The following is a 14,028-nucleotide window of genomic DNA, read 5'->3' as shown; positions in this document are numbered from 1 at the left end:
TAGAAATCAATATTGAAGCCGGGAGTAGTAGTAAATTTAAACCAATTCGGTCTTAGTAGAGTGTTGTGGATACTCATAATATGTTGTCTTGAGGTGTTAAAATGTTTGTGGAAAGACGCTTCTGGCTATCTGATACCGTTTCTGATCTATGAGGTTGTCTTAATAGATCATTAACGAAAGAAGTGGAACCTATTCCTGGGACGATGAATCGATTGCAAAGAAACCGCTTCTCGATATCTCTTATCGTTTTGGCTCTGATATCTGTCAACAGACGAACGGACATATGAACAAAGACATTGTATAAGACTTTTGACACTTACGCATAGCATAGTTTCGAAGTTTAAAAAAGAAAATGTAAAGCTTATTTTTCAATCTCAAATAAACGAACATTTCTTTCTCCTCTCTTTATTGCGAACAGGAATAGGTGTAACTAAAAATGTAGTTGGAAGAACTTGAGTGACACAATCAAGACTCTACATCAGTCATTCTCAACTGTCCGAAGCATGGCATATGAGCATGATGTTATAATAGAAATCAATACACTTTCTTGATGAAAGTAGCAAGAATTACAACGATGGAACAAAGAGAGGTGGGAAGATAGGAGAATTTGCAGTGTGACTTGGACATGGACCCATGAAGAGTACGACTACGCTATACATCTTGTCTGCCTGTCACCACAGCTTTATATCAACATCAAATCAGGCCGGTTGCCAGCCCAAAAATGTAGAGGGGGCCCGGCTGAAGTTAGGGGGGACCAGATCCAATCATATTATAGTTCAACACCATATTATAGTTCATTTGCAAGCCTACCGTGAACATTTTAGGGGGGAGGGGCAGCAAAAATTTAGGGTGGCCCGGCCCCCTAGACTGCCCTGGATACGGGCCTGCATCAGATTACCTATCCATTTCTTTCTATTTCACATGATTTAGAGAAGAGCTGTCACAAATTCAGTTGGAGAAACCATCTATATTAAAAAGGAAAAGTGACACAGGATGTATGGTGGGTTGACCGCGTCTGCGTTATGAATATGCAAAAATCAAGTACTTGATACCATAATCAGTCTATAATTGTACTGTGGGGTTATCCCAATGCCATCTTTAAAACATTCCAGTACTGAATTAAATCACAGAAATGTTAAACGTAGTGCAAAAACAAAAATGGCTTAAAAAATAATCATAGGAATTTTATAATGAAGAAATGATATGAGAAGGCCATCAGATTGTGGTTTATTTGTTACAAATACGGAGAATAATCTTGTGTAGACAACGTGACTTACAGAAGAAAAGATGTGTAGTTATACTGCTTGTACTTTTTTAGTCAGGGCAGCCTTTTTACGAGCATTTTCTGCAGCGACGCTTCTCTCTACAGCCTTAGCAATTACTTCGGGAATGGGCGGCGGAACAGGCAAATGGGATCCCTCTGGACGAAATCCGTATCTGTCAGCGACGTAGTTAATCGTGTAGAGCTGTCCATCTGGTCCGGGATACGAATACGAACCTTGTATCACATGACCTGCATCTTCAGTGCCAGGATTCTCAATAAATCCTCTCTGTTCGTGGACGATGCCATTTCCTGATTCAAAACTGAATTACAAAATTAATATTAGTCAGTAAACAAACGAAAACAAAAACAACAAATCATAAATTTTAAAATTGTAAAGACAGAAAGTTTCTGATAGGATTCAGTTCCATTGCACTTAAAACCACCATATCAGTTTAGCAGCATATATTTCTTTGTTTGTAGTAAATTGTGAAATATGCTTAATATTTTCTAAACAAGTTATATACAAGGTGGTAAGAAACTTCAGGAGCTGATTCCTGACACTGAAATAAGCAAAAGAGTCCTCTGAAATTTTGGTTAGTGGAGGATAGTTTCGGTGATATAAGGTGCAGAAAGCGTGGGAAAATAAACTTCAGAGGACTGTAATTCTAAAACGATAGATAGAGAATGCGGTTTAGAACATGATACTCGAAGTCATACCTGCTCGATTGAAAAATGTATGCTTCAGACCTCCGCAAAGATGTGTGAGGGATTCTCCAAAGGAACGTTGAGATTACTTGCCAGGTTATAGGAGATCCCTACGTTCCTTTGGAGAATCCCTCACACACATCTTGCGGAGGTTTGAAGCATACATTTTTCAATCGAGCAGGTATGATTTCGAGTGTCATGTTCTAAACTGTACTCTGTATGTATCGTTGTTTTAGAATTACAGCCCGCTGAAGTTCATTTTCCCACGCTTTCGGAACCTTATATCGCCGAAACTATTCCTTACTGACCAAAGTTACATAGGACGTTTCGGTGTCAGCAATCAGCGTCCGAAGTTTGTTTAAGTAGTTTCTTACCATCCTGTATATACCGGTAAATACTTTGTATATTTATATACATATTATACATTATATACATTATGTATATTTATATACATTATTTATATACATATATATACATATGTATGTATATACATTTTTTGTTTTTTTTTTCAGAAAAGTATGAAATCATTAATTAAAGATCTTACGGTTACACCATTTAGCTAAAGAGGACCATTACTAAAGAGGTTACACCATTGAGCTAGAGACTTAAGTGCACTTTAGGAAAGTAAAGTGGATGATGGAGAAGGAATGGATATAATTTGAATGTGTGAGGAAACAACCTAAAGAAAACCCATGGACACAATACAGTTCATCTCAATTTTACTTGGCCTGGATTCAAGCTAGAGACCCCCAGTAGCGGATGTAGAAGGAAAAATGGGGTAGGAAAGCAAAAACCCAGATTATGGTAGATAAATAATGGGTTTACTATGAACTATAAAAATATATAAATAATAGCTTAAATTATTTTTGTGACTCAAACAACTGGGGACCTAGGCTCCTCTCCTCTTTGCTAGATCCGCTCCTGGGGATCCCTAGTACCAGAGGTGAGCGCTCTACTAATGAGGAATCATGACATATTATATACCTGAATGCATGTGATCCATCAAAATTGTGCTCAGCAATTGATCTTAAAATTGGTACAGCAGTTGTAGGTGCACGCTCCACCAATAACTGTTGTGGACGTGATACAGCAGTTGTAGGTGCACGCTGCACTAATAACTGTTGTGGATGGCCTGCTGCAAAGGCTACTACACAGCAAAATACAAACTGAAAGAGAGTAAAATTATTATTTACGTAAAATTATTATTTTTTACATAAATAAAAGATATCATAATTTAAATATTGAACCAACACGAAATATAAACAATTTGTTATTTTTTTAAAAAAATCTACAACATAAGATATAGACACTATACCATCTGATAGATTTAATTGAAATGAACAAAATGACAGGAATTATCGTAAATCCTCATGCATAGTTTTCGAAAAATCTACAAAAAACTTTGCAAACCTATAAGTTAATCCTTTACATGAAGAAAACACCATCTCTTAAGATGAAACTGATACTGATTCTCATTAAGTTTCTCTAACACTAGCGAGAGCTCCTCCGTGGCTAAGCGGATAGCGTACGCGACTTTGGCGTGAGAGGTCCGGGTTCGATTCCCGGCGGGAGCTCATGTGGTTCGGATTCCACGTTAATCAGTAGGTCCACGTCTCATATAGCCTCGCTGCTGAAAAGGAACGTTAAGCTCAAAATCAACTCATCTCTAACACTAGCGAAACACAATACACAGTATATTTAATGATTATGACATGAACTTATGATTAATGTAAGAATATATATATATATATATATATATATAGGGGAAGGGAGTATAAAGTGGCCAGGCGGGTAAAGTGGTCATCTGGACTTTTCTCGCCTGTATATGCCTGACACCTATCGCAAGTAGGTTTAATCAATTGCACTAGTTGCCATTGTAGTTCAAGACGATAAAGACGCCAGACACAATTGATGTTCTGCTTGTATGAAGAAAAAGGTCTTTTCATTTATTGTTGATCTAAGGGTAAGTATTAGTTTAACAATGATTTTCTCCCAACTATATAGAACTTTAAGACTACATATTATTTTTATTATCAAGTGTAATGCTTCTTTATATATACAATAATTATTATTATTATTTAGTAGCATTGTCGCAAATCTGTCTTCAATATTGGGGGGACGAGTAAGACTGTTCCCACATTTTTTTTAAAAAAGTGATGTTCAAAGTATCTATGCAGCTGTAAACCAATGCTGTGGAGGATTAGGGGAGAAGAGTTGTCGTCAACATTGAGAGGCGGACAGAGTTGAGGCTTTGCGACGGAGGGGGGGGGGGGATGAGATTCATATTACGGTAGCTGGACCTGATTTTTGAGCTGAAGCTATTGTATATTATATATCAGGCGGTTTAGATGTGGTAGTGGTACACGTTAGTTTTACAAATCAGTGCCGTGAACACATTGTGAAATCTGAATGTATGCATAAATGTAATTGGTATGTTTCTAGTTAGGCTTAAAAATACATTTCAAATCGGATTATTCAGGGGGGGATAGTCCATCCAGTTCCAAGAATGAGCGGCACATGTCCCCCTCATCCCCCTGGATTTACGCAAGTTTTTAGTAGTAGGATTGAAGTTTTGTTATTCTGAGCGAAAAAAAAAGAAATATACAGTACGGCGTGCAATCGAGTAAAGCGGTCAGAAGTAGAGCCGGGTAAAGTGACCATCTCATTGTACCTGTAGCCATTTTACCCAATGCTTCCAATTGATCCAAATATTGCTAGGCTTAATATTTTAATATCGAAACAGCGGTTCACGTATTATATACTTGCAACGCAAAGTACGCTTATATAAACTTAGGTCTATACTCTTGATCGAAATAATATAGAAGTTATTATGTTATTTTGTTCTGTTAACGAATAAATGCATTTGACTATTTTGGAAGGTGGGCTTTTGGTAGTTCCTATTTGAATTCTCTGTATTTAGTATTACCTAACTTTCTTAGTACTACACTATAATAACAGTTTCTTCCAGCCTTCCAGATTTAGGTGGATCCTTAATAGATGATTATCGGATATAAAGATACTCTCTAACCCCCTAAATTAACAATTGTAATTTAGTAATCCTTAAATCCTCACACCATACCATGGCGCCGCGAATGATATCCCATAAGCAACAGACATTGTGGGGAAATGTGTCCACTTTGCCCGACTAGGGCGGGTGAAATGGACATTTCGTATGACTTGAAATTATCAATAATTACTCCGTAAAGCTTCTTCAAAACAGGCTAATTTACATATATATCTTAAAACTTAAGGACTGAAGTACATTACAAAACTTTTACTTACTTGCTGGCATGTTTCTATAAGACTGAAAAGTATTAGAATTCCTTACCACTTTTTCCACCCGCTGAGACATTCATATTAACAGATGAGTGAAATGGAGCTGCCGTGTATAGCTTCAGAGGAAATCGTAGAAAGAAACTAGTTTTTATGGTGCTAAATGACTTGGTGGTCTCAAATTAACTTTATTTATTTATTTATTGTAACTTTCTGAATACTTAACCAATTTTCATGAAACAAATAGCATTTTGTTCCTTACAATTGTAGAAGTTGTCATATCATATCAAATTTAAATCATTGTAGGTATCAGTGGCGGTCCATGGCGCAACGTCTAACCTTGCGTGAGCGGTTAGCAGGCATCCCCGGTACGAAGTATAGCAGTTCGTGGTACAAGAACAGACATGGTGGCGAAAGTATGAAAGGACCTCGTGCCTCGAAGATGTAAAAGACCATAAGGAATTTCCATTCGATCCTAATGGATACAGGTTCTGTAGCAGATATTAAGAAATTCGATCATGCCTCAACATCCAGGACAAAGGAAAACGTGCAAGTGGGTCAGGAAATGTACAAAGAAAGGCATCTCGAGAAAATGCTTGAACCCGACACACAATATGAACGGTTCTGAAGGAAGAATTAAATGTTCGTCCATGTAAATTACATTATTGCCAGGATATATCACCAGAAGACTGTGATCATCGGTTGAAGTATAGGAAGTTGATACTTTTGATATGGAAACTGGTCCGATGTTTTCGGTAATATCCTGTAGTCAGATGATGCCGTGTTTCATGTTGGAGATTCGTTAACTGGCACAATTGTTATTATTGGGCAAGAGAGAATCTGAGGACGGTTGTTGAAAAAATCCAACGTCACCCAAAGAGCAAAGTGTAGTGCGACATGACATTCACAAAAGTTGTGGGTCATCCCGAACACAACAGATACAGAACGGTAAGATGCTCTGGCTGAAAATTATGTTCACGGTATTGTATCCACGTGGGACAATTACAACGACCTGATCTTTATACACGATAGAGCTTCGGTTCATTTCGCGAGTTATGTTCGTGCGTGTCTCGACAACCCGTCGTGGTCCCAGTCCTGGCCTAACGCTCTGTGTTTTCTTCCTCTGGGAATGTGTGAAAGATAAAGTTTATCGCACAAAAACTAAAACTCTTGAAGGAGGAGAAAAATCATCAAGTCTTTGAAAACGTACCGCTGAAGTATCTGTAAATGTCTGTCACAAAAGTGCCCAACCGTTTACAAAAACTGGTGGATACTGGTGATGCTTATATGGAACTATAGAAATGCATAATAAAGGAATAAAATGCTTTTTGTTTCGTGAAAATTGATTAAGTATTTTAAAAAGTTATAAACAATTTTCAATAGGGAGTTAATTCCCGCTCATTCTGTATATATCGTTCGTTGTGAATAATAGTTGAGTTTTAATTCTGGTGGAATAGATTTTTTATTATTTATGTATTGGGCATGGAAAATATACACTGTTAAATAACATACATACTTAATCTTTATATATTTAGATAACATATTTAATCTTTGTTTTTCATCTCACGTTTGTGCCGGCTAGACAAAAGGAGATGGTGATGATGAGAAATGAATGAAATGGTGGAATGAAAAATGTGGGAGTAAATGGGAGAAACCCCAGAAAACCTACACACACGATGTTCGTCCACCGTTTTTTGCTTGTTCGCTTTCTACTAAGTGACACACCTATTACTTGTAACAGTTTTTGAACGGCGAAACGTATCCGATCGGAAAATAGTCAATATATGATATTTATTGATATCTGTATAAATAAAATTGAGAGTGACCTTGTTTATGATCTCATGACGGAAGAACGACCGAACTGTTTCAAATGAATTTTAAATAGAAGAATGAAATGAAATCTTTAGTTTTACGTCCCACACTTATGTCGCTTAGGCTAATGGAGACGGTAATGATGAGAAATGAATGAAATGGTGGAATGAAGAAAGTGGGAGGAAACGGGAGAACCCTGAGAAAACCCACGAGCACGGTGTTTGTCCACCACAAAGTCCACACGGCGCGAGCTGGGATCAAACCAGGGACCCCAAGCACCAGAGGTGAACGCTCTACCACTGAGCCACTGCGCCCCCTCGAATTTTAAATAGAATTAATATACAGTGACTCAAAAAAGTATTCATACACCCAAAAATTTCGTCGAGGGTGAGTTATATAAGAGAGCAGAAAATTAAAAGTTATATTGAAACAAAGAGACGGAAGAGCACTAACAGTTGTATTAGTTGAAAATCTGCCAAGACTATAAGGAGACGAATACAAAGCGAATCACTTAATTATGATACTCAAAAAAGTATTCATACAGAGGAACTGTTATCCTGTTCTGTGCCTTGAACACTTGTACTGTTCAACTCGAGCAATCGTACTGTACCTGCATTGTCCGTTACCTGCAGCCCATTGCATGTCTGTTAGTCTCCTCTTGTTGTGAGTGCTAGTAGTCAAAACGGGGAGCAGGAAAAGTGAACTTTCCTTGACGCAACGTGATGGGGTTGTTTCTCTTTATAAAGAAGGTAGGAGTTATCGTGAAATTGCAAAAAAACCTCTCAATTAAGTTTGGTACTGCAGTTCCATCATAAAGAAGTATAAAGAAACTGGAACAACAGATAATAGACGAAGATCAGTACGCCCAAAAGTGCTTAAACGCCGCGACCAATAGAAAGTAATCAATTTAGCACGAAACTCACCCTTCAGAAGTGTTGTGTCTTTGGCTGAAGAAATCGCGTCAACATCTATTTGCAGTGTGAATCCTCAAACTATACGAAATGTACTATATAGTGCAAATTTTCATGCTAGGACAGCCAAAATTAAAAACATACATCTCAGAAGTAAACCGACAAAAGCGCCTAAAATTTGCTAACGAATACTATACTAAACCTAACGAATTTTGGGATACTGCTGAATTTTCCGATAGATCGAAGTTTAATATATTAGGATCAGGTGGCAAAAGATGGGTATGGCGAGAGCCAAAGAGTGAATTGCAATCGCAACATATTATCCCTACAGTAAAACACGGAGGAGGAAGTGTGATGGTTTGGGGATGCATGGCTTCTTCTGGAGTGGGAAACTTAGTTTTTATTGTACGGGTCATGGATGCTAATAAGTATATTAGTATGTTGCGCCTTAACTTATCAAACAGTGTTCAGAAGTTGGGTCTTGACAGAGTCATTCTTTCCCAACAGAACAATGACCCTAAGCACACCGCTTTGAAAATTAGGGAATTGTTACTATACAAAGCTCAACAACGGCTTCTGACTCCTCCACAAAGCCCAGATGTCAATTCTATCTTACACTTGTGGGATTATCTCGACAACATCACCCGTACAGTACAGAAACGCCGTCCTTCGAGCAAGGAAGAACTACAAAAGATATATTTGGACGAGTGGTCTAAGATTTCCCCAGAAATGACCAAGACGCTTTTTCGGGCCATGCCAAGGCGTCTCGAGGCAATGATGTGTTTCAAAGGTATGCATACAGAGTATTAAAAACTTGATTTTCTAGTACAGATTGTTAGAACTCGTCAAGATTTGTAGTTGGTGTTGCTGTATGAATACTTTTTTGAGTTGAGAAAATACATTTATTTATTTTTGTCATCTAAATATTTCTTCTTTTGATATTTTTTGTACAAACATAATAAATTGTGTACATTTTCAGATGATTGTAACATTGTTTTTATTTAACCTTTATATATAATCCTACGTCAAAAACTTTGTGTGTATGAATACTTTTTTGAGTCACTGTACCTACCTGGAGCTCGATTTTTTGTTATATTGCTTTAATTAAAATTTATATTCTAAGAGGGTATAGGAAGTCCAAGTGTATGTCAAAATAGAGCAGCGCACGAACCTCTTAAGCTAGGAAGACAAAACTTGATATATAAACTACTTATTCAATGTAACTTTAAAAAAAATAGAATTCAGGTCTCAAGAGATGCATGATAATTAGGGAAATTCTATTTGTTTATTTTTCGGTAGGTTAAATTGGACGTTGTCGGCCTTCTCATTACGAACAAATGAACTATTTGAAATGAATATATTAACATAGTACTTTGCTGTTGTCTAGTGTTTATCATGTTATTTCCATTAAAATGTTTATTCCAGTCGAAAGGGGGGTAAAAAAATAATATGCTATTAATATAATTGTCTCATGAGACCCTCATATTAGCTATGTATAACTTTGTGTACCGATTCCTTATTAAAAGAAAGTTATCAGGTGCTCCAGAGTTTTCGAAAATTCCACTTCAAAGGAACGAGAGGGGAATTTCTATATTTTTTTCTTAATATATATAAATGACATTGATGTTGTCTGTCTCTTCGTCATGGGAAAAGAGTTTAATTGTTTAAAATACAGTAAATACGTTTTGTTGCGACTGAAAACCCGGACAAAATAAACTGGCGGGACAGTGGGACAAAAACTTTCAAACCGGCACTGTCTCAGTCAAATCGTGGCAGATTATAACCATTATTATATTCTAACATTTATTTTAAACAGTTAAAGTGTCCTATTCTCTTTGTCGTATTGTAAAATAGTAATTTTGGTATTACATACTTTTATATTAAAGGTACGCATGGAAACTTAATTTATATAGTACGCTTGACTATTGGTCAAGTGGACCACGTCACGACATACAGTTCATATACAGAGTACGTATAATCTTTGCGTCTAACTAGTAAGATGAGTGTTAGTTCCCTTCATTACTAACACATCCAACACGAAATAAATAAATAAATAAATTTCTCTTGTGTGTGTTACGTGTTTTCTAAACCTCCTTTCAAAATGTCCACGTTTAGAATAGCATAAATATGTTAACCCAAAATTTTTATCATGTCATATTCTTGAAAATAAATCTTATAAGGGGAGGGGTTAAAATGTATGCCAAAAATATACTGGTAGTATTTTACGAGATTTAAAGTCAGCCAGATAAACTCGATACTACCTACAAGCATTATTCGTAGCTTTCCTTAAGAAAGTTTCTCTCGACTGATAAAGTCTTTCGTGTCCTCAAGAATGCCGATCCTGGGGGGGCGAGGGGGCCCGGGCCCCTATTATATTTATGAATATACAGTATGTGGCATAATTTGCGTGCAATTTGTCATAAAATCTTCATATATATACCTTTTGCATCTGAATGCCCCCCTCCCAAATTTACAGAGAAATCGGCGCCCTTGCCTGTCATCATATTTTCTCTAGTTTGTTTAATGTTCAATTCCTGTGACGGAAGTGATGTGATAAGCTTAATTTAGATATATTAAAGAAAGTATCAATCATATTTGTTTTTTTTTTTTTTTTTTTTTTTTTTGCTTCCATACCCATTTTCCTGTTCTTTCCTTCACTTCTTTTTACAAAAAAACACACACAGCCCACAATGAGTGCAAATGAAGCTACTTTGAACTGACACACACACACACACGCTATTTTTATTGTTTTGGTTTATTTCTGAAGAACAAAGAAAAATGTAAGCATTTACATTAGTCAAACAGTCAGCTCGAGGATTTCCCTGGATTTTTAAGTGTTATCGAAAAATTCCTTTTCCCCTTTTTGCTAAATTTACCTACTACATTTCCCCAGATTAGGGAAATTTCCCTCAAATTACGAACATTGCATACAAGTAGAGAGGCGTCCCAGCGTTTACGGAAATTCTGCTTTTAAAGAGGGTTAGGACAACAATTTCGAAAATCTTTTAATATCTCATTCATGAAACAGCCATTCAAAATGACTTAAAAAAAAAATACTTAATACTTTGGTCAATCTGGATTTTATCATTTTACTTTGATTGATACGTATCGTAAGGGAAAAGAGGGTTCAATTCAAAGACGTAGCCAGAGTTCTGAGTTTGCGGGGGCCATATTTGCAAATGAAATAATATATATATTGTGTACTCACGATAATTCGCTGAATCGGGTGACGCGGCATCCGCGGATAATCAACACGAAAACATCGTATGGAGAACTCACCAATAAATTGTTTTAAATTAAACTTTAACTACTCTTTCGGGGGTTAGAAAAGAAAAGTGAACCTCTCCTACGAAATGCGATAATAAAACAATAATTTAAAAACTATGTATTAATAGTGTTGTTTACTTATGCAAGGACATCCAACTAGAACATTAAGGAACGCAATACTTCATATAAATACTTTTTGATACATTTATACAGGGTGTTTCAAAACAGCACCGACAACGTTTGGGAGGTGATTCCTGACACCAAGATAAGACAAAAAGTATAGACCAACCTGGGTGCACAAATGCTTTCTTTCGGAGTTATAGGCTGCCGAAAACATGAAAAAAAAATGAACTTTGAAGGTCCATAGCTCCAATACTATGGGAGCTACCGTAGTCGGGTCAAGACTTCACTTAGGAACTACTATATGCCTAAGTTTCAGAATCCTGTGGTACTTCCACAACAATTTTTATAGATGTAGTTCGTGAGTACTTCAGATTATATGCACGTAGCCAAACTCCCCCTATAAAAGTTGTTGTGGAAGTACCGCAGGATTCTGAAACTTGGATATTTGGTTAGGGCACATACTAGTTCCTAAGTGAAGTCTTGAACCGACTACGGTAGGTCGCATAGTTTGTGAGCTATGGACCTTCAATATTTATTTTCGGCAGCCTATAACTCCGAAAGGAAGCATTTGTGCACCCAGGTTGGTCTATACTTTTTGTCTTATCTTCGTGTCAGGAATCACCTCCCAAACGTTGTCGGTGTGGTTTTGAAACACCCTTTATATAGTGTACATTTTGCCTTGTACCTTTATATACTTTGTAGCTTGAGAAAATAGTTACAGATAATATAGTAAGTAATATGTGACAGGTAATACATTAACTACCCTAAAAAAGTGACATGACTTCCATGAGGTTACCTAAACTGAACACACAAGCTCTCAAGACTTATATTTTTGCGTTAAAATGTAATATTCTACATAGTTAAAGAACATTATAGCCTATACTACCCTAACAAACTTCAATATAATTTCAACTGACTATCGTGTAATTTTAATAAGCATTAACAAACTTCAGCATTTATTAAAGATCTTGAGTTCCTTCATATACATTTTTATTGTTCACAAAATCGTTAACGTCTTCCGTGCGTCTCAAACATATGAATATTAAAGAGGCCTACGATACTTAAACGTCCGTAAGCATAAAAAATCTAATCAACGAAGTACATATAAAATAATAATTGTTAAAATATTGGTCTAATATTACACCACCACTTTTTATGCTGTTCTTGCATCCATCTGACAAGGTTCTACCGCATTGCATTTACAAATTACTTGCTGGACACAAACTGTAGCGCATCTGCGACGACTTTCTGAATAAGCCTATGTCAATAATTTCATCTTCTTCAAGCTTAGAGGCTATCTCTTGTTCTATTTCAAGTGCGGCTAATGCTGATGTTCTGTCCTAAGACTTATAACGAAGATATGATTTGATCAGTGGCGTATTTAGGGGAGGCTCTGGGCTTAAGCCCTCCCCACGAAATTTTATTTACTATATCAAAGTAAATGACATATCTTGCAGAATTTCCATATTTCCAGGACTAAAGTTAGCAAAGCCCCCGAAACAAAATCGTAAATACGCCACTGGGTTTGAGAGTCTTATGCACACTGAAAGAACACTCACAAGAAGCTGATAACACAAGTAGCGTCAGACTATTTCCAGCAAATTCGTAATTTGCGGGAAAATTGCCTTGGGCAGAACAGCTCGCAGGTACGAGATATTAGTAATTTCTTTCTCCATAAGAGATTCTACGTAATTTTTACAATAACGAATTCATATTCAGGAAAATCTATTTCGAATTGCATAGCACACTCTTCCATTGCCTCCTCCATCAAGAACAGTTTTGTTTTAGGATGACATGCTTGAATGCCACCAATACATGTAATTACATGTAATTATATTTATATTTTCCTTGCAGAATTTTCTGACAAACTCGTTCACAATGTTGTCATCATTCTCCTAAATTTTCGTAAATAACTATAAAGATGGTCCTAAATTTTCCAAATAAGTACAGATAACCCCTTCAATACTTAGTAACTCGACGTATATTTGTACACTTTCTTAATACCACTATGTTTGTTTAGTAGAGAAATACTAGATACAGACTAAAGATTTGACCTTACTCATCATTTGCACTATTTCTTTGTTGATAAAAAAAATCTAATTTTATCATTTTTAGTGAGAATATGAATGTCAGTACTTAAGAATTACTTATTCTTTTTATTGGCTGTAAAAGAATACCTGTTCGATAGTATATAAACATAGTGTATTGTGTATATATAGGGTAGAAGAAATAAAATTTCTTAGGTGAGCATCTAAAATTTCCTTTTTAAAAACAAACGTAATTTAGAAAGTATTAATTAACCAAAATTAAAAATGTATTTGATTCAAAATTACTATTTAAGGAACTAATAATAACTTAAGTTAGTTAAGTTAACTTACCAATTTCATTCTGACTTTTAGTTGAAGAGGCACCTGTCAGAGGTTGACTGTAACAACAATGCCATCTTCTTCCTTTTATATAGCCTATATTGAGAAGAACGAAAATTGAATATAATCTCTTCCGGAAGATTTAAAAAAAAAAAAAAAAAAAAACAAAGAAAAGAAAGATGCGTATAAATAATAAAATAAAGGAAGGGGGCCACAATAGCACCTATACGTCGGTTGAATCACTAAATAACGTCTCAAGGTTACCTCGGTGTCATCTGTTTTTTGGGGGAAAGGCCCTTTAAGTAAT

At 36.1% G+C, this 14,028-nt stretch overlaps 1 protein-coding gene across 1 annotated transcript; it reads right to left on the bottom strand.

Annotated features, from left to right (window-relative positions):
* Nucleotides 1-1,204: 1,204 nt before the first annotated feature.
* LOC145686534 (endocuticle structural glycoprotein SgAbd-2-like) lies at nt 1,205-13,835 on the bottom strand. Its single transcript, XM_081759971.1, has 3 exons — nt 13,734-13,835; nt 2,954-3,135; nt 1,205-1,584 (listed from the first exon to the last, which is right to left on the bottom strand). The coding sequence occupies exons 1-3, from the start codon at nt 13,740-13,742 to the stop codon at nt 1,296-1,298; spliced, it is 480 nt and encodes a 159-aa protein (XP_081616097.1). The 5' UTR covers nt 13,743-13,835; the 3' UTR covers nt 1,205-1,295.
* Nucleotides 13,836-14,028: the final 193 nt, after the last annotated feature.

Source organism: Thermobia domestica, chromosome 5, assembly GCF_964235325.1.
Source record: "Thermobia domestica chromosome 5, izTheDome1.hap1.1, whole genome shotgun sequence".
NCBI lineage: Eukaryota > Metazoa > Arthropoda > Insecta > Zygentoma > Lepismatidae > Thermobia > Thermobia domestica.
Note: the sequence above shows the minus strand (reverse complement) of the source record. Positions and strands in the feature narration are given on the sequence as shown.

What these genes read in the sequence shown, in the direction of transcription:
- LOC145686534 (XM_081759971.1), bottom strand. An exon ending in GATGGATCACATGCATTCAG is followed by an intron (nt 1,585 to 2,953) that starts GTATATAATATG and finishes TTTGTAATTCAG; the next exon opens with TTTTGAATCAGGAAATGGCA.